The sequence below is a fragment of the Puma concolor genome, chromosome B1 (assembly GCF_028749965.1).
Source record: "Puma concolor isolate L17-30 chromosome B1, mPumCon1.1.hap2, whole genome shotgun sequence".
NCBI classification, from domain to species: domain Eukaryota; kingdom Metazoa; phylum Chordata; class Mammalia; order Carnivora; family Felidae; genus Puma; species Puma concolor.
Genome location: NC_141670.1, coordinates 35,128,890 through 35,156,034, shown reverse-complemented (window position 1 = coordinate 35,156,034; position 27,145 = coordinate 35,128,890). Strand labels below are relative to the sequence as shown.

At 52.7% G+C, this 27,145-nt stretch overlaps 1 protein-coding gene across 1 annotated transcript in view; it reads right to left on the bottom strand.

The window, feature by feature from the left end:
• The window catches only part of LOXL2 (lysyl oxidase like 2), a 93,729-nt gene that overhangs the window by 31,035 nt on the left and 35,549 nt on the right, over positions 1-27,145 (bottom strand). Inside the window, exons 3-6 of the mRNA XM_025933022.2 lie at positions 26,672-26,847; positions 12,138-12,349; positions 5,360-5,582; positions 1,586-1,769 (exon numbers count right to left, since the gene is read on the bottom strand). Coding sequence (XP_025788807.1) covers positions 1,586-1,769; positions 5,360-5,582; positions 12,138-12,349; positions 26,672-26,847 — 795 coding nt within the window. The remainder of the gene's footprint in view (positions 1-1,585; positions 1,770-5,359; positions 5,583-12,137; positions 12,350-26,671; positions 26,848-27,145) is intronic.

The window sequence follows — 27,145 nt, the reverse complement described above, 5'->3', positions numbered from 1 at the left end:
CACCAGCCAGAGCCAGAACGGAACTGAGCCTGTCTGCTCTGTGACTTGACACTGAATGTGGACTTTCCCCCTTCTGCCTAGCAGAGTTGATCTGCCCAGAGTGGCAGGAGATAATAAATCATCCAGTGGTTCTTTCCAGGACAGCACCGAAAATGCCAACTGTCTCTCTCTCCAGAGTTCTGCAGGTCCTTGGAAACCATTGGCTGCTCTGGGCAGGGAAATAACTAGGTCAACAGCCCACGCCCATGATAAATGGAATGCTTATGTCATCCAGTGCTTATTTATTCCTCAGGGTGAGTGGTCTTTGTACAGTAGGCCTTGGGGAAACACACACTGACACATCAGCCAATCAGTAAAACGGACTGTGGGAATATTCGAGATCCAAAGGAACTCCAAAGAGCTCATCATGACCAGGGGAGGAGGAGGACTGTCGTGTGGTATAACTGAGGCTTCCAGATGGCACGATGCAAGGTTAGAGTCCAGCCTAGACCCCTAACCTTCAGGGCATGCCCAGGAAACTGCAGGGGATTGCAGAATGGGGGTAGAGAGGTGTTCCGAACGTGAACAGGACTGGGCCAAGGTGGGCACACAGGGAGAAGCCCAAATATGAGCGAGCTAAAGACTTGGGTTTTAGATTTTCTCCACCACTAACTATGGGGATGACTGCAAGCTTGTGCTCCAGCACCTGAGGCCTCGTCTGTTGGACCAGATGCACTGAGGTCCCCTTCAGCAGTGCCATCTATGATTCCGGGACTCTCTCTCCAGTCCACTGGGCTATTACTTCCTCCAATGTGACCAATGACCTCACCACATTCCTTTCTGTGGGGTGATGGCCTTACGTCCGGCAGTATGGAAACATCCTCTCCCCACAGGACGGGACGCCCCACCCTCCTTGCCAGAAAAGGAAGCTATCTGTCACGTTCTCATGCCATGTTTGCCTTGGTGCTCTCAACGGAACGACCAGCTCAAAAGCTTCTTACACTTTTGGTCTCTGCTTAAATGAAAGATCTGTTCAGGACACTTAATGAAAACCAGGCTCCTTCTCATTAGCGTCGCGTGTCATCTGGAGATGGGCATCCTGTTCCCAGTCTCTGGTGGCGGGGAGAGAATGTTTGTGGGGCTGCACCAGAGTGGGAAAGAAAGATGACTTTTGGGACTCTTTTGTGTCTGGGGTGGTCCACAGCCTGAGGAATTCCGAGGTCCTGTCCTGGAGGAAGGCCTTGAGAATTCCAGCATTCTCGGTGGGACAGTGGGAAGCACCGGGTTAGGAGCCGGGAGACCCCCGTTAGAGTATTCACTGGCTGCTAATTTGTTGTCTCATCTTGGTTATTCACTCCCTTCTCTGGGCCTCAGCTTCCAAATTCATACAGTGGGGGACTCAGTGTTCCCTAAGGCCGTTCCAGCTCTGACTGCTGGGGGAGCGGCCAGGGATTCTCTAACAGAGCGGCAGCGGCGAGTGGGAGGGGGCACAGCAAGAAGACCCCGAAAGGCCCAAGGCCAGCGCCCCTGGGTTGGGCTCCCCGCGCCATGCTCTCGGTGAAGAGAGGCCACAGAACGCCCCCCCGCCCCCTGCCCCATTCCTTACCTTGCCCCAGCTGGGAGCCAGCGATGGCCTCTTTGGCACTCCCAAAGCCCAGCTCTCTGCAGACCACGCTGGCAGACACCAGGTCCCACTTGTCATCACAGACGGTTCCCCATTCTCCGTTCTTGAGCACCTCCACTCGGCCCTCTCCGATGTTGGCACCACCTCTCAACCGCACCAGGGGTTGCTGAAGGGACACACGGTCCTGCTGAGTGCAAAAGCTGATGCCCACTCGGCAGGCCGTCACTGCCCGCTCCCCTCCCTCCCCAGCCCCCCCACCCCAAACACAGGTGCCTCCGCGAGGAGCTGAAACGGGGCTGGATTTGTGCGTGTGCGTGTGCACGGGGCGGGAGGTGTGCACATGCCCCCTCTGCACGTTGGCTGTGCTGCAAACTTGCTTTGCGGTCCTCCCCTGGAGCTTTTGTCCTGGACTGTCGAGGAGCCCACTGGGACCCTCATCAGTTAGTCACCCCAACCCATGCTTGGCTCAGGGGCCTTACCACCAGTACCTCCCTGCACCCCCTCCCTCCAGAACCTCAAGCTTTAGAGCTACGGAGAGGAGCTCCTGCCCCAGACTTGGCAGATTCCAGATGGTTCATAATTCCACCCTGCTTCTGATAGAGCGCTACGGTCTAGCCCTGTGGGGGACTTCAGGGCACTGAACAGGTTACACTCCAACAATCCCGCTCTGCAGGTAGATGAGAAGCAGGAGGGGGGAGACAGGGAGCTATAGCATGGGCCTAACCAAGAAGGCCATGACTTAGAGGACAGACATTGTGCTGGCTAAGGCTGCCACGTGTCCAGGGGCTACGTTAGTGCCCGGCCACTGCTCCTGCTTCCCCGCCCCCGCGATTCTACTCCAATTCCAAATCAGCCCAACTCTTCAGAAGATGCGGCCCCACCAGGTACTCAGAGACGATGAGTGGCTATGGTTTAAATGCCCCCAAGTGCTCAGGGACAGCCTGGAAGCCCAATCACCTTACAGGGTTTATTTCATTGCACAAGAGTAAGACCCACCCTGCACCAGCGTTTTGATCCCACTGGATCACATTTTACCAGATGGGAGCTGGAGCACCTGACTCCATCTGCCCACGCACGCTGGTCTGCATCAACTTCTGTGCCCATGTGTGGATGTGTGTGCATGTGCGTGCATGCCTGTGTGTGTGTGTGTGTGTGTGCGCACGCCTGAGCATGTGAGTGCTGGCGTGGGGGCTCAGAGGCTTCGAGGCTCTGAGTTCTCGCCGATGCTGATTTGATTCAACACAGAGGGGGTGGGGTGCCCTGCAGCCGTTCTATGTATGGTGGATCAGACCAGAGTCACTGCTCCCCTCCAGCCTACGTGGTCCTCAGACCACAACTTTTACCCACCCACCAAGGGCCCGGCCTGGCTGGAGGTGCTGTTTGTCAGCATTCACGTACGCCGGCCACCTTGAGGGCCGAGGCATCAGAAGGGAACCCGTGTCACCATCCTCCAGCCGAGGTTCCCACTCGGCCACACTGCTCTCCCCCACTGACTGCGCCTCGTGGCTGCCACGGCAGGACAGCGTGCAGTGACAGCACTCGGATTTATAGGACGGCTCTGACCCTGCCACTAGGGGGAGAAGAAAAGAGGGACAGGGGTGCGTGCAAAACACCCACTGGCTTCAGGAACCTTTGTTCTAGCTTTAGAAAACAAACTCAAAACAACTGCTGGCTGCAGCCCGTTTGCTTTGCGGTCGAGCCGCGGCCTCTCCCCTCCCCCCACCCCGTGCCCAAGCTGTCCAGCACAGGAAGCTGTGATTTCCACGTTCTGGAGATGGCTCAGAGGGGCTGGTGGGTGGGAATAGAACATGCGAAGAGGAGAGGGAGGGGTAGGAAAGGTGGCTGATCATTTATTAGGGAGCAGACCATCCAAGACCAAGCTTAATGGAGGCAGAGGGCCAAATAACCCCGTGCCAGGCTGGCAGTGGCCACACAGTCAGCTGGCCCTGGAGGAAAGCAAGCAACCAAGGGAAAATGTGATGTAAGGCTCATTTGCTCTCTCTCTCTTTTTTTTTTTTTTTAATTCATTTGGTATGAATTTGATTCCTTTGCTTTAAACCACACAGCGAGAGGAATTCCAAAACAGTAGGGTCTGGTATTCTGGATGACACATAAGGAAAGTGCCGTGGGCCAGGCTGAGGCTGTAGGAAGGATGTGGCGATCAAATCACGTGGCGGTGGGCTGAAAGGGGGGCAAGGGAGGGTGTGTGGGGGCTGCAGGGGGGCCGGCACCGTCCAGGTGCACCTCTGTCACCTGGCTGCACGTATGCGCCCTGCAGTAGGTCTGTCCCCTTTGGAGGCCCCTGTGCCGACCAAGGGGGCAGGGACGGCCGCCTGCTGGAAGAGTCAGGAAGGTACTCCAAATAGTTCCCATGCCCTTGGCTGGGCTCACAGCGTTCATTTCAGTCCTTTCTTTGAAGGCTTTTTCTTTTGTCCAAACACACCACCCCCAGCCCGGGAGGGGGCACCCAACGTGGTTTATTTCACTCCTGCCCGGGGTTCCCTTTTCCTTAGGATGAGCGCCATCACCCCCTTTCCAAGCAGGTCTTTAGATGTTGATGGGGAGGAGAGACTACAGAGGGCAGAGGGGAAAGGCGGGAGAGACAGGGAGAGGGAAGGAGACACAGCATGAGGCCGTCCCTCTCGCACCACCACCTGGTGCCCACACCATCTGCCCCCATCATGGCCTCTCTCCCTCCTCTTCCCCCTGACGTGGTCAGAGCTGACTTGGAACTCACCTCTGCCCAGGTGAGTGTCGAGGTTTTGTCTGGCTCAGGGAACCATTCCCTGATAAAGGATCAGCCACCATTCCTACCCGTCCCTCTTCTCCTCCGTGTGCTATTCCCATCCACCAGCCCCATGTGAGCAGTTTCCAGAACATGCACATCACAGAGACCCTTGGATATAGGAAAAAGGAAGGGTAGGAAAAAGAAAAACGCATCTCCTCTTAATGATTTTCAGGGAAGAGAGAATAACGCACTTTCTCTTTTTCAGAGGCTGCGTCAAACCCGCCATGGTTGGGTCGGTTCACTTGTCCTAAGAAATCACACAGTGGAAACGGGGGTGCTATTTATGTGAGCAGACGTGCATCAACATGTCCGGAGCGCGCTCACGTGCACGTGCACACAGAGGTGCTGCTGACTTACAAACATAGAACATGACCCATGGGTACAGGTGACACAGACATGGGAATGACAGGTTTTCATTTTCTGTCTTGGTGAAGGCTTTTAAAAATTTTTGTCCTTTCTCTTGCAGAACAAACCAAAATACGTTTGGAAACATTTGTGGCTGATTCCATGCGCTTTCGAGAATCGTACTGACTTTCCAACAACTCTAGAACACTGTTCTCCTCTGGGAACGGAGCAGGACCCCCCACCCCCGCCTTTTGTGTGGGGCCAGCAGACAGCACACAGAGCCTGTGACCGTGGGTAATGAGGTGCTCTCTCCTCCTTGGTGTGTGGCCTCCACAGAGGGGACTGTGATCTCAGAGTGGAGGAGCAATGGTGAAGGGCCAGATGTGGGTGCTGATGACTGGGGGCTGGGGCCCAGCTGCTTGTCACCCTCTAGAGGTGGCATCTGTTGGTGTGGCCAGTCCTGACAGGTGTCCCACTACATTCCTGCCCTGTAGGGGAGTGGTCTGGATCAGGGCTGGCTCTCCTCATTCCCTCCTGACGGCCCCTGCTTGCTCCCTCAAATGCCACCCTCCACCCCATCCATTGTGTCAAGTGGCCAGACCCCCCGCTGCACGCATCCTCACCTCTGGCTTGTAGGCTTTCCGGAATCTCGAGGGCCCGTCGGGGTTGAAGACCTGGCCAGGCACACAACTCACCACAGCTGGCAGCCCATTCTCACAGGTGACATTCTTCACGGGGTCTAGCAACACCTGAGGACCCAGCTTGCAGCTGGAGATGTGGGCCTCCGTGCCTGTGCAGTCCATGGAGAATGGCCAGTAGCGTTGCTTCTTCCGGGCGGCAAACATTCTGCAGAGGGTGAGAGGGGGCAGGTGACCAAGGCACCACGGCCACCACCCCTCATTCCTTCTATGATTGGGTGTCAGGCACCGGGCCGACCGCGGTGCTAGCTTCTTGGAGTCTAGTAGTGGAACGGAATGTGCATGGTCCCTGCATCTAGAGCTCAGCCCCACTGAGTTGGCATCCACCCAATGAGCACCTCGGCCATGCGGGGCGCCATGCTGGGCACTGGGGAGCAGGACCTGGAAGGACAGACATTGCTTCCTTCCCCCAGGCAGCTTATATTCTAGGAGAGAAGGGACTTAGCAGTGAGACAGCATTAAAGCCTATAAAAGGAAATGCAAAAAGGGATCTAAAATAGATAAGACCCCTGGTCCCAGGAAACCCACAGTCTCAGGCAAACCAGATGGTCCCTCACCCAAACCCTTCAGATAATTTCAACATGATTCATTGTTGCTCCTTGCCTGTGTCAATAGCAGAACAAGTTGAATGTTAAACTCTCTCCCAACGATCCGCAAGATTAAAGGGGTAAATCCAAATCCAATGAGAAGCAACGAGAACAGTCTTAAAGCAGCCCGTGGGCTGAATCAAAGTAAAATTTGCTTGGGAATTATAATGGTCATGAAACTCGGCCACAGACCTTACCAAATGTTCACCCAGGAGTCAGTGAGGCTGAGGCTATCTCCATAGTATAGCCTGTATTCCAGGGAACTCTTAACCTGTATTACATGTAAAGGATTCCTTTTTATGTATTTCTGGAAGGCAGCATAAGGATCGAGGCGAGTCACAGTGTTTTCTAAAACAATAACCAACCAATAGGTAATGAATGGGTTAGCAGAAAGGTTACCGTGCCTCAGTTTCCCCATCTCCAAATCAGAAGCAGCAACGGGATTTACTTTATATGATTGTTAGGAAAGGTAAATGAGCGAATGCTGGTGAGGCAATTAAAACAGTGCACAGGAAGGGCTTCATATGCGTTTGTAAAATAAATAACAACTATACTAAAGGAGAAACAGAAAGGAGGGTTCCCTGTGGTTGCAATGATGACACACAATTTCAATGAGGAGCAGGGTTTGAGCGAGGCTTTGAATAAGGGTGGGATTTACAGAGGAGGAGGGCAGGGAGGACCGTCCTCTCACGCCGGCCCAGCTCTCTGGGGTCTGTGTGCTTGTCCCTGCTTGGCAGAACCTGCGAGATGCCAGAGAGCCAGACTGCATCGCTGCCAGTTGCCCCATGCAAGGGCCTCCCAGGGCAGGCTGGCCCAGGATGGGGCAGAAATGGGGCCCTGTTTCTGCTGCGTTAGCAGGCCTAGAAGTTTCTGTCTCAGAGTGAATGGGATATGAACATAGAGAAAGGTAAAACCCTACAGACACCACCAATATTTTCTTGCTTTAAAAAAAAATTTTTTTTTAAGTTTATTTATTTTTGAGAGAGAGACAGAGCACGATCTGGGGAGGGGCAGAGAGAGAGGGAGACATAGAAACTGAAGCAGGCTCCAGGCTCTGAGCTGTCACCCAAGCACCCCAAACCAGAATCTTTTCCTAACTAAAAATTTCACTGGTAACAACTCTGGTGTCCCTGTGGGCACCATGACACAGAATCTTTGAAAAAAGGACTATCCTGGAAAATTCAGGAGGTGTGCTCAACATCGCTGCATAGCCTAGAGTGGAGAACTACACAGGAGGACTGTTAGTAATTCCGAGAAAAACTGCCCCTCCCCACTTCCTGGATACAAGGCCCTGCACTCGGAAACAACCTCCAGCTTGTTCCCCCCACCACCACCTCGGACTGGAGAACACATTTGGGGGCGGTGGACAGCTTGTTCCTCATGACCCACCCCCCAACACTGGGCGAGAGAACACACTCGGGGGCTATCAGCTGCACAAGGGCTGGCCAGACCCCACTGGCTTGGAACCTCCTTCTGCTTCCAGCTTTCAGTGAACACTGCCCTCGCCCACGAACAGATGTACTGAGTTCTTAATATAGACTGAAGCACCATAGCAAACACATAACTGCTCCTGCCTTTCCCAGACAGCCCTGCTTCCCTCTTACATCAGCTCACGGGAATGCACTGTGGCCCTCCACAGGCCTCCACGATGCCGACAGCGTCCCCCCACCATGATTCACCAGGGCCAGGCCCAGGGGGTGCAGATGTGAGGCGCTGGTGGATGATGGGTGGACAGCCTGCTCCAGGCCCGGTGACTGGAGGGCAACTGAAATGAGATGCAGCTTTGGGCCAAGGAAGAAGCCTGCTTGAGAAAGAGGTGTCTAGCCTATGGCAGGGTAGTGGGACGAATGCTCAGCTGGGCCGATGCAGTTACAAATGAAAAGTCCTGAAAAGGCTCAGGTCTGGGAATGGGTTGAGGGGCATGACTCTCTGTTTATATGATTAGATTTTTGTTCTCTTGACCTAGATTTTCTATTCATAAAGAATTTGGGGGGTGCCTGGGTGGCTCAGTTGGTTGAGCATCCAACTTCAGCTCAGGTCGTGATCTCACGGTTCATGAGTTCGAGCCCCGCATCGGGCGCTGTGCTGTCAGTGCGGAGCCTGCCTTGGATCCTCTGTCCCCCTCTCCATACCTCCCCTGCTCGTGCTCTCTCTCAAAAGTAAATAAAACATTAAAAATGAAAAGTTCTACTGGCTCTTCCCCAGCCAAGGGAGAAGCCAGATTTTGATGGGCTTCTGCCAGCTACTGTGTATGTCTATTCCAATGATGAATTCCAGAATTAGGGAAACAACCACAGGATGGGTTCAGGGACCCACTGGGTCCACCGTGAGATGGGCCCAGGCTAAAACCCCATTGATCACCTGACCCACTTAAGGCCCTACTCTGACTGGAGGGCCATGGTGATCTTTGAGTCTCCCAGAATCAGTGTCATTTCAGAGCCTGTGTCCAGTCGTGCCCAAAAGTTCTGATTATTTCATCTTCCCCAGTGCACAGCTATCTTGGTGAAAGGCCATCAGTCCCTTTGGGGAAGCCTGGGAAATTGATTAATGGTGTAAATTTTTGGCAGTGTACTTGGTGGGGTCCTTCCTCAAGGGGACCCAGCCTGCCCTTTACTCAAAGGGTTCTGGGTCTGTAAGCTGGCTCAAGTCTGGGAATTGATCGAGGGGCATGACCCTCTGTTTATATGATTAGATTTTTGTTCTCTTGACCTAGATTTTCTGTTCATAAAGAATTTGGGGGGCGCCTGGGTGGCTCAGTCGGTTAAGCGTCCAGCTCTTGATTGTGGCTCAGGTCATGATCTCACAGATGGTGAGGTTGAGCCACGCGTCAGGCTCTGCGCTAACAGAGTCTGCTGCCTGCTTGGGATTCTCTCTACCCGCCCCCCGCCCCCCACCCCTCTCTTGCTCTCTCTCTCTCCCTCTTTCTCTCTCAAAATAAATAAACTTAAAAAAAAAAAAAGAATGAGTAAGAACTTAGTAGACCTCCTATCCATTTCGCTTCTGGGAACCTCATGATCAACCAGGCCATGCCCTGGCTGTGCAGGAGTCAAACTGTTCCGATTACTGCTCTGATTCTGCTTGTCTTTTGGGAACCATGCCCACCTGGCCTTGGGAGGCTTGAGCGCTGTTGCCCTGGGATCCAGTCACCACCTCCTGCTTTTAGAATGAGGGATGGCTTACAGAGAAGAGCTACCGGGGAGCTCTTAAGAGCGCCAGGGTTTCCCTCATAAATTTATTCCTCATTCACGGGGAAAGTGCATCTTCCAGACCCTCCCAGGCTGGGTGAGGTCTCAGATGACAAATCCACTCCAACATCCAGTCTTCAGCCTTGGAATCCCGTCCTCTACATGAAGCCAAGGAGATCGGGCATTTGCATGTCACTCCCGGTGGGGCCACATTTTGGTCCCCGTGTCAGCCATCCAACCAAATCACGAGAGCTCTTCCTAACGCCTGAGATGCGATATTAGACGCAGAATCTCTGCTTAGTTAGCTCACATCAATAAACCGGTGTCAACCTCGGGATCCTGCTTGAAGAAAAAAAATGACCACAATATGCCCCTGGCCCCAAGGAAGGGGCCCTGAAGCTTCGGCATCATTAGCATCAAGGAGCATCCATGGCTCCCCAGGGCACAGCAGAATGCAGCTCACGGAAAAGCAGCCCCTGGTGGGGAAGCTGACTCCACTCATGGCGACCCTGTGGGGGTGAGGCCTCCGAGTAGCCACCGGATATGCCGGTTAGCAGAGTTAAGGGTGGAGAGGCCTCGGGCATTGCCCTGGTGAACGTCTAAGGCTGCAGGGCCCCTTTGGACCTGGTGGATACCAGGAGAAACCCACCCTAGACAGAATCACTTTGAAAATGCTTCCTTCCTAAGGGTGAAAGCCCTCCCTGGGAGGCAGTGGGGGGGGGGGGGCTGTGAGCAACAGCAGCGACAGGCTGTGGGAAGGGCGAAAGGGAGTTGGGGAAAGATGCTACTGGAAGTCACAGATTTGGGGACACTTGGTCCCCAGGCCCCTGCTGTCCGTAGCCTCTGAGCACGGCTCCCAGACACCCTGGCCCCAGGCCAGCCCTGCGTCACCTCCCAGACTCAACAGCCAGCCCGTGGCGGGGGCCTGTACCCTGTAGCCAGGCGGAGTAGAGCTGGGGCTGAGGTAACAGCAGTGTGGAGGACACAACTGGACTCCCCCGCAGGATCCGCAGGTGGGTTCTGTGACCTCCGAGTCCCCCGCCCTTCAGGCCTGTGTCTCTTTCCATGCAGACTAAGGGCTTGGACCAAGTAAGGGCTGAAGCCATGCCCTGGGAGTCCCAGCTCATCACTTCCTCCAGCCGGCTGCCATCACAGCCCCTAACAGCACCACTGAGGCAGAAGCTTCCCAGTGTGCCCTTCTCTTTTGGGGCCTGACTATCAGCTGAGTCTAACATAAAACAACCCTAGGTTGTTTTAGCACCCGTCCTCCCGCTCCCCCATAGCATCTCCAGCTAGAGGTCAGGAGTCGGAGCTGGTTTTCAGCAGCATCGTTTAATTATCTCCCAACTTGGCCAAGAACACCATCCACCACCAACACCTTGGATGCCTCCCAGCCCTCGGAGCCTTTTCCTGTCCCCGTTTGAAAAGAAAGCACAGCCACAGACACGGGAGTGGGAGGAGCAAGGAGAGGGTTTCCAACCCAGCCCATGAGAGGGTCACCCGGGGTGCATCTGCCAAAACAGATCCGAGACCCCTCCTCGAAAGCAGGAAGAGGACGCAGGACTGCCCGCAGTTGGGGAGATGGCTTTCAAATGCCATCTGAACAAGGCACGTTCTGCCTGGTCTTGAGCTGGTGGCAGCCTTCCCCTTCCTAGGACTGGGCTCAGACCTGCCACTAGGCTGGGGGCTCTGGTGGGGCCAGCCAGGGGAGGGGTTTGCTTTTCTTGGCTCACTTGGGTCGGAAAAGCTGAGAAGGTGTCCCCAGGGAAGGAGCCGGCCAGCTGGCGGGAGTTGTCCAAAGACTCCGAGGGCTGAGACCACGCCACCTCCCAGCTGCCCTGTGCAACCAGGAAGGTCTGGGCCATGTCTGGGATGGCTGGGGGAGGGAATGGCCACTAAGATCACCCCCAGGGGTGTTGTGAGCCTGCCCTGACGCCAGCACTCACCCCTGTGGTGGACTGGGGGCTCTAACCAAAGGCGGCCACGCCAAACCCAAGGAGGGATGCAGCCTGAACTGACCCAAGGATCTGGAGGACGAGCTGGGCTTGGAGCCCAGTCTCCTGACTCCGAAGTTCCCTGTCCCTGGTTTGAAAGGGAAGACGTGGTGTTGTGAGCCTACACTCTCTCCAGGAGTGTAGACCCTGGAGCTGGAGGCCTGTGTTTGGATCCTGGTTCTACAATTTCTCTCTGACTTCTTTGCCTCAACTCTGAAGCAGACTCCTACTTCCTAGTGCTGTGAGAACTCGATGACAAGGGGCAGAGCCTGGCACGGGGTAGGCACTCAGAAACAGACTGTCATTATCATTAATAAGAGGAGATAAGAAGGTCCTGCTACCAACCGAGGTCTCCCAGTGGCCAGCTTGTCACAGGGCCCAACCCCTTCACTGGATTCCCCTCGGATCCCCCATCTACCCCCTGGCCCCCTGGGACGTGCCAACTTTGGAAACCATAACAGGTGAGGTTTAACTGGGATTGGTGTAACTGAATCGAATCCAACCGTTTTTCAATTTCCTGACAGTTGCGGAAAGTTCCAGATTTCTCAGAATAATCTTTCACTGAGGAAAAGTAACCATTTCTTAAGTTGGCACTGCCCTTGCCCCATCCGGCCGGGGTATTATTGTTCTTGCTCAGGCCCTGGGGTCACTGAGCTGGCTGTCTGCACTGAGAGGTGGGATTTTTGTGGGCTGCAGCATCTTGCCCTTTGCCTCTGCCCTAACCCTTCCCTCGCCCTACTTTCATCATTCATTTGGGGGTCTGTCTCCCACAGGAGCGGGAGTTCCTCAAGGGCAGGCTTGCTGGAGGGACACTGGCGGCCCCCGCCATGACATAGGGCGGGAGGACTTTTCCTATGCTGGGGGTGCTTGGTAAGAGCTGACTCTTAACCCGGCAGGGCAAGGGCCCGGGAAGCCCAGGCTGGAGCAGTCCCCTTACTTGTACACTTTGGTGTTGTACGTCTTCTCCCCAGGGAAGCCAAACATGCCACAGACCACGCGGGAATTCTTGGCTGTCCAGTGCTTGTCACATATCTGCTTCCACGTCTTGCCGTCCTTCACCTCCACGTAGCCCTCTGTCACGGGGGTGCGCCTGCGGTAGGTGCCCAGGATGGCTCGGATCCGGATGTCCTCCACCTGGATGTTCAGGTTCTGGGAAGAAGGAGGCACAGACGGAGGGGTGTTACCTGCCGGGTCTGCCCCAGAGAGGTGACTGTACCAGCCTGCCTCTGCCCTCAGGCCCTGCACATCGGGGGGCGGAGGGGTGCTCGGGAGCAGGTGGAGAGGAGCCCCAGGAGCCCGGCGGCTTCTCCTACGTGCTACAAAGAGCCCAGAGAGCACTGCGCCCCAGCTCTCTCCTGGGGGTTCTCAGAATAAGTGAAGAGAAAATGTGTTTTTGAATTTTCCAGTTCTATATTAAAAATAATTTGGATTTTGTATTTTACTCCAAGGCATATCTGTGCGCACATGCGTGTCGGTTTTGTGTGTGTGTGTATCTCCCCATTAATCTTTCAGTAAAACTGAAGCGTGTCAGGCAGATGAGCCTCAGCCATCCTGAGGCTGGTGGTGCCATCTTGCACGCTACCTCGTCCCCTGGGGGTCGGCCTTCCTCAGTGAGAAAATCCCAGGAGAGAAGGGGGATGGCGTGGAGAGAAGAGGGGAAGGAGAAGCTAGGTGCAGGGCCCCAGGCCTGCCCAACAGGGAGGCAGGGACGGACACAACCGCCGGGCTATGGAAGGAAAGATTCCAAATGAGTTGAGGCCCTCCGAAAGCCCACTCCTTGCCTCCATTGCCACCCCCACCCCCATCCATCTTTCTGTGGAAGTGATGAAAGAGGCAGGACCCCGACAGGAGGAGGTGGAAAAAGGCTGGGCATGGGGGGCTCCTGCCTCACTGCACTGCGGGCTCTCCTCCCCACACCCTAACACTGAGTGGCAATGACCCTGCCCCAAGCCTACCCCAGAGGTCCAGGAATTTGGTAGAAGGACAGAGGGCCTCGAGAGGCCAAACTGGATGAGAGAAATGGGGGGCTACCTGGAGTTAGTGATACCTGTGCTCACCCAATCTTCCCCCAAACACTAGGGGAGCTCCCTCCCTAAATCTCTCAGTTCCAGCCCCTCCTCTCTCTGCCCCTGCCCAATGGCACCACCACTGGCTCTTGCAAGGCTCCCTGAGTCCCTGTCTCCATCTCCCTCTTCTATCTGCCACAGGGCAGCCACCAGAGCTCCTTCTAAAACACAGCGATCCTGTCCCTTAACTATATAGTAATGCCTGATTAACTTAGTGAGGTGCCCACGGCCGGTCACGACTGATTCCACCTATGCCTCCAGCCTCCTCCCTGTCCCCAGCCCCAAATCCATACTCAGATATGACGAACTGCAACATAACAGTAACAGACTCGTGTGTGAGCCCCACAAGGAGCGTTTTAGGTACATTCTCTTACTTAATCCTCAAACAATAGAATGAAGTGCTCTACAACTCTCACTATCTTGTTTATCTGATAAGAAAACTGTTTGAGTCCACTGATCTCCCAAGAACCACCTAGGGGCAGGGAGTGAAGTGTGGGGAGCTCCCTGAGCTGGGCCAGCGGGGGAGAGGGGTGGGGCTGGGCAGGGGTGCTGGGAGGGAGGATCCTGGCAACCTGAGTGCCCGAGCCCCTGTCCAGCCAGGATGCAAATGAACCATGAGGTTGAACAGAACCATTATTTGGGTGCCCGGGGATTCGTGTCTCCTCGCCCTGGCTGCAGAGTGCACAGCCAGGCCCTGTTTCTGCAGTCCGGCAAGGCAGTGGAAAGTATGTGGGCCGGGAGCGATGGCATTTGGCCCTAGTTCCTTTCCATGCAGAGAGGAAGGAAAGCGCCAGGGGCAGGATTATGTTTGCCAGCTTGGATCCTGGATCCTTTACAGCCTCCATTCAGGCCACAGGACCTGTGCCACCAAGACACGTGGACAGGGGCAAGCCAAGAAAGGGCCTGAGCTCTGGACCAGCCTGTGGGTCAGCCCCCTCCTGCCCCTTTCCCCTTCTGGAGGCAGGGCTGAATTCCAGTGTGTAATGCGTAATGCCCAGAAGGAAAGTTACCACTGTGGCACCGGCCCTGTGACGCTACGGGGCGGCAGTCTGGGCCTGACTTCACTAAATTCACAGATCCTTCCCTCCCCACTCACCCCTTGCCATGGGGCAGCAATGCAAGCTCACTAAGGGGAGAAGTCCAATGTGACCCTAGGCATCCAAGCTCCAACAGTGGGAGAGGGGACGCAGCAGACCCACATGCCCTCGTCTTGATGCAGGCTGGCATGTCTTCTGCAGAAGTATGACAGCTGTGGGAGGGAGGGGGCAGGTGGACTCAGGATGTGGGAAACGAGGCTTGGAGAAGAGAAAGTGCTAGAGCGAGGTGTCCTGGTCCTTGTCTTTGTCCTTATTCTTCCACCAACTCAGTGTGTGTGTGTGTGTGTGTGTGTACATGTGTGTGTGTGTGCACGTGTGCACGCGCGTGTGGAGTGTGCGTGCACGTGCGCGCGCGTGTGTGTGTGTGGAGTGTGCATCTGTTTGTGCACCTATGCGGTGCAGGAAAGGTCCAGAGGGACTTGTTCCCTCCAGCGCCTAAAAAAGTGGTCAGGGTCAGGGCTGTTAATTTCAAAATGGAATGTCTTCTTTTCTCCCTCATTTCATCAGGCGCAAATTCGCTTCATTCATTCATTCAAAAAAGTATAGTGTCTGCCCTCCATGGACCTTGCCAGGCTTCCTCCCAATGCCCCAAACGCAGGGCCGTGTCTCTTCTCTGAATAATGAAAACTGCGAGGGCCCTCAATTTCCAAATAGCAACGAATTCATTATGCGTTCAGGCTCTGTGCCCACTCAACCCCCATGACACCCTCGGAGAAGGCTGATGGCACACCCCCGTTCCAGGTGAAAAAATGAGAAAACTCAGCGAGGTTTTGCAACTTCTGCCAGTTCACACAGCCAATAAGCAGGTAAACGAGGGTGAACATTTGAGTTCTGACTCCAAGCCTGTGCTCTGGACTGGTGGCCTCTCTGCCCTCCCAGCCACACCCTGTCCATTGCCTGGTATCGAGTTGACACCCCCAGCCCCACCCCGGGGCAAGGCCAGGGGCTCAGCTCCTCTGGGGCCTGCACATTCGAAATCCTTCCTCCGCCCAGGCTCTGCGGGAGGAACTGGGAGTCAGGCCCGAGTGTGTACGTGAGCGGAGAGCTGCCTCCCAGCTGCTTGTGGACTCCAGCCAGGGGGCGGCAGGGAAGCCCTTCGTGGCGTCCATTCAGGGCTCATTGCTAGCTAACGAGCTCACATAAGCTGCTCAGAGACCTCTGTGTAGGAAAACACACACATACACACATAACTTCCCTCCTTACCTCACTGCTGTGGAATCTCTTCCATAACCACAAGCGTTAGGATTTTTTTCCCCCCAGTTCAACTCCAAAAGAGAAGATTGGAAACACTAAAACATATACACGTTTTTCTTCTCTAACAAAGAGCTCTCTAGACTTGGTGGTTATACATTAAGCCCAATAGCCCAGAAGCTGGTAAGACAGCTGGCACACTTTAAACTTCGAGTCTGAATGCTGTCTCTCTCGCCAGAGACAACAGTTCACCCAGATCTCCGAAAAGGCCTTCCTCCAGGGAATGCACAGAACCTTCTAGACTTGTCCTACCCAGAACTCCTCTCCTCCCCAGCGCCCACCTCCAAAAGGGAAAATCAAGGTGCAGGGAGGTCAGGACCCTGCCCTGCTTCAGTCAGTGGGCTGCTGGGGAGAAAGCTAGGGAAGGAGCACCAAGGCAGCACTCCCAGCATTGTGCCTGCACGACATTTGCATTTGCAGCATCTGTGAATGCAAATTCCACAATGTGACAGTCTGGGGCTATGGCCAATGAGGAAAAATCACCAATTCTGAAAGTCTAGTGGAAGATTGCATCAGATAAAGATAATGGGGGGGGGGGTTGGGGGAGGCTAGGCAAGCAAGCAAGCCTTACAAGGACGCACTTCACGATCGGAAAGCTTGGCACCAGGGGCAAAGCCCCCCTCCCTAGGAGGCGTGCTTGTAAGGGCCCCATCTTCGCCCAACTATCCTCCTTCTCCCTCTTCTAGAAGTTGTCACTGAATATCAGCCCAGGCCTTCCCAGCTGAGAAAGCAACCAGGGAGTGGTGTCGAGGAGGGAGGACCTCGGCGGCAAGATACACGAGCACACCGTCAGCCCAACTAGGACGCACGGCTGGTTAATGGCACACAACCTCGGCTCGCTTAGCGAGACCCGTCCCTCCACTGCTGGTGGGTTCCTACATCTTGCTCTCTAAGCCCCCGGCTGGCTTTCTTCAGCTGTTTCAAAAACTGGCCTTCTAGGGGCGCCTGGATGGCTCAGTCGGTTAAGCACCTGACTTTGGCTCAGGTCTTGGTCTGGCAGTTTGTGAGTTCGAGTCCCACATCCGGTGAGCACGAATCCCATTCTGGGTGAGCACAGCCCTGCTTTGGGCTCCACATACTCTCTCTCTCTCTCTCTCTCTTTCTGTGCCCCTCGTGAGATTCTCTCTCTGCCCCTTGCTAACTTGTGCTCTCTCTCTCTCAAAAATAGATAACAACAACAACAATGATAATAAATCTTTAAAAAAACCCAACAAGATACAGATCCATTTTCCCAACTACCAGCCTGGCACCTTCCTCAGCACCTCACACCCAACACATCCAAGATACCCTCAACCTTTTCTCTGCACCCCCCCGCCCGCACCCCCCCCCCCCCCCCCCCCCAGTCAGGCTCCTGCCCTTGCAGCTTGCAAGGCACAAGCTTCACCTGTCTTCCGCACCTTCCCCTCCTTACACCTCTAGCCACCCAGCGATGCCTTCTGGCCATCCATCACCACCCCATTCCCACCTCCATCTGCCAGTCAGGTGGCACCGAGAGCCATGGAAGTGAAAGAAAGGCACTGTAATTCTGCCATTTCACATAGGCCATGAGGGGGAATCACTGCCCCCGGCCACCTCACACACGCCACCAGCACACTCATCCACCTTGCACACTGTGTGTCCACGTCTTGCTCCAAACCTTCCCGTGGCTCCCCAGGCCATCGGCTCCCTGATCTGACCCATACCACCCTCCCCCTTCCCTTTTCCCAGCCAGTGACCTTCTCGCACTGCCAGGGATATCACTCCTTAAAGCCCGGCGCTGAACCTCCCTGCAATTCTCTCTTCCTTCTCTCTCCTGTCAGAGTCCTACTGACCTCAGGGACAGTCTCATCCACGCATCTGAAAACTGACTGTTGAGTGCTGCTACACCCCCCCCCCCCCCCGCCCCAGGCACCGTGTGAGGCCCTGGGACACACAGGCCAACCGGACAGGCGAGTCTCTTGCTGTCACTCACGACAGAGGAGGAAAGAGGCACCACCATCTCCTCCACGAAGCCCCCTTCCCCAAATATCTGGTCCATAGAGATTTGATGTCCTGTTCATTCCCCTGGCATTTGCTTTCTGAGCCAGTCAGTCAGTCCTTGACTTATGCTAACTGTCTTATACTATTAGTATTCATCTTTGCATCTATTTTGCCACCTCCTTGAATTGTGAGTCCCTCAATGGCAGAATTGTGCCTTACTCATTTTTGTATTACCCATGGCTCCTAGTGCCAGGCACGACACATAGGGGGTCCTCAAACATTTTTGGAATGCACCAATTATGATTTTTAAAAATCCAAATGCTAGGAGTTCAACTTAGCTGAAGACTGAGCTCCCAAGCCAAAATTTTAATAAAGACCGCCTTTATTCTTTGTTTAATGCAAAATAAACAACTAGGCAGTACTTGCTTCTCTTCCTACCTGTGTGACTTACAGATGGACAAGCAGAACGTCTATGCTTTATCCATGCACTCCCTTGTCATCTGGGCTATTAACACCTTCCCTGTCCTTTCAAAATCCGATGCTAAGGGAGCTACTGGGCTGAATGAAAAGCTGATCTGACCCTCAGCACGCGTCTGGATGTTTTCATCTGTAAACAGTAAGAGAGTAGTAGTAAAGTCTGGCTACACTGTACCTCCTTTCGATCAAATCAGGAATTCATTGAGTAAGGAGCCATATAAGAAGTAGCATTCTCTATCCGGCGACTTCCAACCGGGTCAGGTGGATGAAAGGGAAGAGAGAAAGCATTGCAGTGACTTCTGCTCCTCAGCTCTATGGGATGGACACCAGTCGGGGTGGGTGGCGTGGACAGTTGAGGTCATTCTGAGCCACCAGAGGAAAAAACCTGCAGTCTGTCTGGGCCCTCCTTCTATAAATCAAGAGCCTCGCAAGGCTGCTGGAAAATCGAATGCTCTGTGTTTCATTTTCCAACCTGAAAGCACCGGGGTAGGTCACAGAGACTGCTTCTTTGGAGAATGCAAGCCCTGCTGTCTGCAGGAAGCTGGCAGGACACCTGTTCCAGCAACCGGCCCCTCCCACCCAGCAGGGGGACTGAGGCCGCAGACCAGCCAAGTCCTGGGCCTGACTCCCAGCTGGGGTGCCTACTGCTCCTCAGAGTAATCATCACCATGGTAACAAAGTAACGATTTGTGAAACTGTCTTTCTCCACTACTCCACGGTAATCTCCAGGAAGTCAAAACTGTCCACTTCTTCAATCTCTTTATTCCCAGTGGCTGGTGCTCAATTAAAATATATCAAATGAATGCATGACCAGATAACGCATCCAACTGTCTTAACGGCCTCCTGGGAACGGAGCGGGGGGATTCCTTGGCACTGACCCCTCCGACATGGTTGAAGTCTCATCTGAACGGTTCCGGTCCATTGCAGAAGCGGGCTGGACCCCAGCAGCCCCACTCTAGTCACATCAATGGACTCCCCGTACAGAATAGATCCCCCCAACCAGGGCAAAGAGAGTCGTTCTCCTGCCCACTACTCCCATATAGTATCCCTTCCATATTCTCTCCCTTTCCAAACTGCCACACATCTTCCACCCAATTTACACTGTTCAAAGGTTGAGTACATGCTGTCTATTCATTTATTTCACCTAAGATAAATTATAACGCTACTTATTTATTTCATCGAACAGATAACTGTAATGCGGCTTATTCACGTATGTCACCTGGCAAAGGATTATAAAGGTATTTGTGCTTTTCAAAAAGTTGTGTGAACACCACCCTGGCCAAGCATCCCGTTCTCAGTTTGTCAGGATGTGCACAATTTCACATATTTTGTTCTGTTATCTGCATAAATGCCCTTTGGCTTTCCAGATGCTATGACCTACTTTTAGTTGGGAAAATAGGTCACCCTGGAATGACTTCTTGTGTGCTCCTTGTGGTCGCTGGTACAAGCCCTGACCGCATAGAGACTCAATAAACAGAATCACGGAATGTTAACCCCGGACAGGACCTTATCCATCCATCCTCTGCCTAACCTCCCTGTGAGCAATGAGACAAACCCAGGACAGCAATATCTGATGCTCAGCTCAACAACACAGCGAGGCTAGGGATTCGGAGGCTGTGGGCTTTCACCATGGCTCTTTACTCCCTTGCTGGACAGTCTGGCCACCATTTCTCCTCCTGCCACAGAAGGAGGCCATCCAACTCTCCTGTGGCCATCAGGAAGCAGGACTAGATTTAGGCTTGGAGAGACCACCAGCCTTGACACTGCACAGAGATGGGAACAGACCCCCTTTCTTTCCTCAGTCACCTGTTGTACCCTCTCTCTGGTGGAGGGGGAGGTAGGGGGAAAACTTTCGGCTGGGAAGTTCTCAGACCTTCCTAGAGGCCCCAGATGCGGCTGAGATAAGGCTGCGGCTGAGAGGAAAACCTTGAAGCATTCTGGCAGCTGAGTGTGACTAATAAAAACCTGGACTCCTGGAATTTTAAGAATTCACAGCAGCCTCAGCTCCTGTGGTTAAGAGAAGAAAGAGCCTTTTCAGGTCTCAGTGCCCTTCCAGAAGGATGTGGGAGCGTGGAGGGTAAGGGTACCAGATTCTCTCAGCCCCGTCCTCTTCGTCCCTCTGTTGGCCTCTCCAGACCTCGGGGCTGCCTGCTGTCACAAGGAGAAACTGAGGCTTGGAGGCCAGGCCACACCTAAATCTCACAGCCTGGGGGTTCCCAATCAGTTCTGGTAACCTAACTGCCTTGGCAAAAGAGCCTTTTAAAAATGGGTAGGTAAGGGGCGCCTGGGTGGCGCAGTCGGTTAAGCGTCCGACTTCAGCCAGGTCGCGATCTCGCGGTCCGTGAGTTCGAGCCCCGCGTCGGGCTCTGGGCTGATGGCTCAGAGCCTGGAGCCTGTTTCCGATTCTGTGTCTCCCTCTCTCTCTGCCCCTCCCCCGTTCATGCTCTGTCTCTCTCTGTCCCAAAAATAAATAAACGTTGAAAAAAAAAATTAAAAAAAAAAAATGGGTAGGTAAGAAGGTGGTGTGGGGAGGCGAAGAAAAGGAAACGAGCTGCATGTTCCCTGATCTCACAACACATGGCCTCAGCCTTGAGCCCTTCTATGAGCACATGACTTAGCAATGTGCAAAACAGCCAGTGTAGAGAGCTTTCCTCAGGAGGGCATCTGGATTTGTAATCTCTTCTTATCTAATGCTTTTTCCAACTTGCCCACTGCCACAGACAGGAAACGAAGCCTCTCAATTTAAGAGCCTCTGAAATCCTGGGAGGTTTAGCTGGGGCTCTGTTTTCTAGGTTGAAAAAAGATCCATTTGCTTGGAACCAACAGTATTTTGCATTTCACGATTTGCTCCTGCTTGCCTCTTTCTGAGAAGGTTTTGGGGACTGTCCGTAGACTCGGGCCGTAGACTCCCCTGCCCTGTGAGAATGCTGTTTTACAGCGAGGTGTCCAGAGACCCAGGAAGGGTCAGTCACTCTGGACACACAGCTGCAGTTCTCAGGCTCCGCCAGACCAGAACTCAAGGGTCCTGACTTGAACTCCGGGGTCTAAAACAGGCTACACAGCAAGATGTGACAGTATAGTCTGTGTCAGCAAACCGGAGAACCGAGACCCCAGACCCCGCCTGGTGAACTTTCTGGATGCAATGAACCAAGGCTGGTGAACCAGTGGTGGGGCTAAGCTCCTGTAGCACTTCATAGTCTGCCAGGTATTTTTGCAGAAATCATCTGATTTTTCTTTCCCCTACGGAGTATTTAAAACTACCCTGTAAATGGTGAGTGCATGTGGTGTCATTTTGATGGAGAAACCATCACCACTCTGGGTCACAGACTGTCATAGCTGGAAGGGACTGATTTCAACCAGCTCATCGTAATAAAGAGAATGGACTTGCCCAGGGTTCTGGCTGCTGGCCAATAGGTAGCTCAGGGTCCAAACCTGTGAACTCTCTCTTGGTGGGGTCAGTCATATAAAGGAGGTTTGCTTTCTCCCCTTCTTTAGAAGGGAAATCATGAAGCATCAAAGAGCCCCTGAGGATGCCCCTAGCAGATGTAGGAGTCCACTGGAAACACAGTTAGCTCATTGAGTGAAATTCATCAGCCAGGTCCCTGGGCTTAGTGACTCATGCCTCTGGCATCCCAAAGTGGGATGAACTTGGTCTAGACTGAGGCGCAGTTTTCTTCCACTCTCTGCTTGGGGAATTCCAGTATACTCCAGAGATGGCACGAGCCTGTGAGGGTCATCTCTAATGGTCTGTGATCTGGTCCCAACCTCCAGGAGCCAATGAGGATGCATGTTGTAGAGCCCAACCACACCCTTCACAGCAGGGTGGGAAGAGATGAGGTGGGAAGGGGGGGAAGGTGTCCTCATCAGGTTCATTAGGTCAGTCATTTACCCCAGGGGTCACAAGACACAGACAGAGCGTTAACAGACATTTCACTTTGACCACACTCTACTCTTGGCCACTTTTGAATTTATGGACTCCAAACTGGGGAAGTCAAGGGAGGGCCTTAGGCTCTCACACTTTGATAGGGAAGAGTGAGAGCAGAAAGTCTGCTCTTGCTTTCAAGGTCAAGCTTGTGGGGGACCAGAGAAGAGGCAGGGAGAGAGCCAGAGCACCCAGCACATATACCAGCCAGCATCCCTTGTGTGTGTGTGTGTGTGTGTGTGTGTGTGTGTGTGTGTGTGTGAGAGAGAGAGAGAGAGAGAGAGAGAGAGAGAGAGAGAGAGGGGAGAGTGAGCAAGAGAGAGAGAGACACCAGTGCACACAATGGTGTACATTGCCAGCAGTCAGCTGTGGGCACCCCCATCATGGGCTGGGTGTATTTTCATAAATGCAGAGTTAACAAGGGATCTTAGAACTTGGCAATCACCTCATCCTGCTTCCTTCCCAGTGTAGGAATCTGGCTGCAACATTCCTGGCAGGAGGTCATCCCGTTCCTGCTGAATTACTCTAGTGACCAGGAGCTTGCTACTAACAGGGTAGCCCCGTCCACTGTGGGTTAGTCTTAAGTGTTACAGAGTTTTCACCCTGAGCTGAAATCTACATCCCATCCATTACCTTCTTATCCATCTTGGTTCTGGGCTAGAAGAAATCAACATCTTCTCCATGGTAACATTTCAAATATTTAAAGAGAGCCTACATGTCCCCCCTCCTCTCTTTTCTTGACACAGTATCTTCACTTCGTCGTATGACATGGTTTCCAGATCCTGCTGGCCTGTCCCCTGGGTGACCTAGCTAAGAGATGCCCCCAGAACTGAACCCTGTACTTGGTTCTTGATCCAAAACAACAGAGTTTAAGGGGAAGAATTCCATCAGCGCATCAGTGTACGTTTACTTTTTTTTTTTTTTTTCTTTTTTACCAGCCATATCATAGCCTTGGCTTATACTAAGCTTCAGTCAGCCAGTCCCCTTCAGGGATTTTAAAGATATAGTCAAGGCTTTCTAGTCACTCTCCCTGGCTTTCACTCTGTGGCTGATTTTTTCCCATGAACCTTGCTATAGGATCTTAAATTCATCCCGAATATATTCCAGTTTGGGCCTTTTATCTCAACTTACTGAGGTTTTACTGAATCTCATTCAGTCATGTCATATTCTAGCAACTCCCCCCCCCTCAGTTTTGTGTCCCCTATAACTTTTATCAGTGCACATTTTAATCTCCATGCAAATTTCCGCTGTAGGAGAGGCAGGAGCAAGGCCCTAGAAAATACCACTGTGTTCACGCTGATTATCCCACAGTTCTCCCAGGCACCATTAGTCATCACATTGTGACCCCACCTAACTGCACATTCACCAGCCTACACTTCTTCCTCTCATCCACAAATGTTTAATAGGGGACATTTCTTTAGCCAAGAGGAATGATTCCATGACTTCAGCTACTGACACAGGCTATTACACGAGGTACTTCAGAGAAACTTCTCAGCATCCCACAAATACCCCCTGTAAGGTGGGCCAGGCAGCTCCCTACCCATCAGGCCAGCTCTGACAGTAAACATGAGCTTTAGCTACAAAGTCTTAGATGCAGTGGTAACCCTCAAAAGTTCTCCTCAGACATCTTGAGATGAGGGCCCTTTCATGACCTACATTCAGCCGGTATCAGAAGGAAGAGGTTACAGGGGGCTGCTCATCAGTTGAAAGTTTCCTCAGTGTCTGTGGCTGGACAAGAAAGCTCCCAGTCTGGCTCGTGGTAACCAGCCTGATTGTACGACAGCAAGAGGGAGGACTTCTAGGAAGATGGAAAGTGTGGAACGCTTCAAACCAGTCATTCCCCAGGTAGTCCTCTCTAGGTTACTATAAACTTATTTAGGGTCTAGGTTCCCTGCCTCGGAATGATCCTCGGGGCTTTTTAAAGGCATGCATCTCGTCTTCTCAGGCTGTAAGGGCAGGAGGACAAGGGCCATGTTTTCTTTCCCTAAGGGTATGTATGGCAGACCATGCTGTGTGTGCACCAGGCACCCAACGAATGTCCAGAATAAAGGTAGGTACTGAGCTTTTGTGATGGACTGTTAGCGCTTCCAAAATAAAAAAGTACTCCTTGATATATTTTGGGGGTTCACTTCTCTGCCTATTCTACCCAGTCAAGTTTCTGCTTTCTCTGTGAGCCAGTTTCAACAGACACTTCTCTGTTGGAGTGCCACTCGTAGAGATCTTTTCCAGAATCGTTTTTTTCTAGTGGCAGATGAGTCTTTTCATTCCCCAACCCCAAACCCACTGACATTTTGGCTCACCTTCTTTTTATTCAAGCTATCAATGACTTTCTTACGCCCAGAAGCCCGGATCTTCATTTGGCAATCCAAATGTATTATCCTGAGGTTCTTGGCTAAACAGGAGCCCATGAAAGATGTTGTAGGGGCCCCTGGGTGGCTCGGTTGGTTAAGCATCCAACTTCAGCTCAGGTCATGATCTCACGGCTCGTGAGTTCGAGCCCTGCGTCAGGCTCTGTGCTGACAGCTCAGAGCCCGGAGCCTGCTTCGGATTCTGTGTCTCCCTCTCTCTCTCTGCCCCTCCCCTGCTCACGCTCTGTCTCTGTCTCTCAAAAATGAATAAATGTTAAAAAAGATAAAACTAAAATAAAGATGTTATCAATAAAATAAAGATGTTATAAATAAGCTCATATATCTATTAAGCATCTATTAAGATGCTATGAAGGGATGATTTGCTTCTATGTGCTGCTTATCACTGTTTCCTTTGATGTTTTATCCTGGGAGATTCTTCACTTTGGGGGATCACAATCTTTGGTATGCATTCCTAGGAAGAAGAAAATTGGGGGGTTGGAGACACTGTCCCCATCAGGTTCCTGGCACTATTTCTACTGGATACAACGGTGAATTAGCTATATCCCTTCCCCCCAGGACACATTAGAAAGATGAGCTAGATATAAGTGGGTGCCAACGATTCCGTATGAGGTTACAAGGAGTGGAGAGGGAAGTGTGAAACTAGGCTGGATGAGCCCATCCTCCAAATCAGAGACTTCACAGCAAAGCGAAGTTGCCATTGGTAACTGGGACACTAAAGCACGTCTACTCCTCAACAATCGCTTCTACTTCTCCCAGATAAAACAGCGGCATGTGAAGAGGGTCACATCCTCCTCTGGTCTGATCCTGCCAGCTGAGAGAAAGCTGGAAATCCTTTTGCTATACCGCAGGCTTGGACGAGTTCCCAGTGGACTCAGTGTGTTCTAGGAACATATGAGAAAAGAGCAGGACGGGATGACTCATGAGAGGGAAATGTAAAGACCACAGTCTGGGTAGAACTTCCTCCGGAGCCCAAATAGGGCAATTTCAAGTTGCCTTTCTTCAGCGTGGGTCCTGGGGTCAGCTAGAGGCTAAAGCACAGGGAAGGATCCTTGGCCTGGATTCATGGCAGATCCCAGAGTGCCCTGCGGGTGACGTCCACCACGTCCCTGAGGAGGCTGCCCACTCCTCCTGCCCTCAGCCCCACACACCTTGCACGTAAGGACAGTGCCATAAACATTTACTGATTTTGTTGTTTGGGTGGAGAACTCGTTGAAAAGCTAACTTTGAAATTTAGCCATAAGTGTAGGAGGGTCACAAGTCCTTTGCCATTTCCAAAGGCTGACTTGGGTCAGGCTGGCAACATCAGAATCATCTGAGACAGCTTTAAAAACTAGTCTCCTCCCCTAGTGGGAGATTCTGATTCAGGAGGTCTGGGGTGAGGCCCCAGTATCTGCATTTTAAAAGTGATTCTGACCCCCAGCTCGATTTGGAAACAATGGTCCTTTGGTAGCCAGCCTCCGAGATGGCCCCCCCATAGTCTCCACCTTCTGTATTCACACTCTTGCATAATCTTCTCCCACACTGTGTACATTGATCTGTGTGACCAACAGAATATAGCAGAAATGATGGTATATTGCTCCCAAGATTAGGTTATGAAAGGTTGTAGCTTCCATGTTTTCTCCCTTTCTCTCTTTTCGTTTTGAATCAATCACTCGCTTTGGAGAAGGGCAACCTCCATGTCTTAAGGATACTTAGGCAGCCTATAGAGAGGTTGTGTGCAGAGGATCAGAGGGTTCCAGCTGACAGCCAGAAAGAAACGAAAGCTGGCCAACAGCTGCCTGAGTCAGCTTGGGAGAGGTCACTCCAGCCCCTGGTGACCTCATGAGAGAATCTGATCAGAGTCAACCAGCTAAGCTGCTCATGGATTCCCGACCCTCAGAAACTAAGTGAGCTAACAGAGTCTGTTGTTTGAATCTGCAAAATTTGGGGGGGGGGTGTAATTTGTTACACGGCAACTGATAACTAGTACATTTTCTCAGTGCAAAGGGCAAGCTCCTGGGAAGAGCACAGAAGGGCTTTCATGTGCACCCTTTGTAGCTTCATTTCCCACTACTGTTGGGCAGTACTGACCTATTTATCCCCAGTTGACGCCTCAGCCCCTCTGTGCCCTTACCCAAGCCATTCTGGAATGTGTCTGGAATGCCCTTTCCCCACTGATGGTATCCCCTTCCCCAGAAACCCTCTCCTCAACTTCCCTGCACCAAACCAGGCTGGCTTGGGTCCCCTCTTTCGTGCTCACACACTCCTCTTGGAATCAGTAGGCAAGAACGGAGTTTCATGGAAGAAGGAAAGTATTCACGTGAGGGGGTCATCAAGAGCGCGAGACTTGCCTCTATGTGGTTGACCAACGAATTGTCAAACTTGAAGCCAGGAATCCTTTTGTCACTGCACACCACACCCACGTCTTCTGTGTGCTTGCAGTCGGTGACACCCCAGCCATTGGAGGAGCAAGCTGCGAGGGTGGCCTCTTTGCCAGTGCAGTAGATATTGTCCAACCAGATGGGCCCTGAAGGAAGCAGAGAAGAGAGAGACCAAGCACTGCGTCAAAGGAGGTTTGAGTCTTTGGGGGCACCAACGCCATACACAGGAAGAGAATTTTTCTCTCATTTTGGCAGTTATTGTGGTCATCCATCGATCTTTAGTATGTTTCATATATTGGGTATAGTTCTAGACCATCTGGATTCCCGTTCCAGAGTGGACAGCTGATGTGATCTGAGGATGTGGTAGACTGAATGTGATATGAACAGAAACCAAATTTGAGCCCAGAAGTCATGTGGCGTGGTAGAAAGAGCAGAGATGTTGGA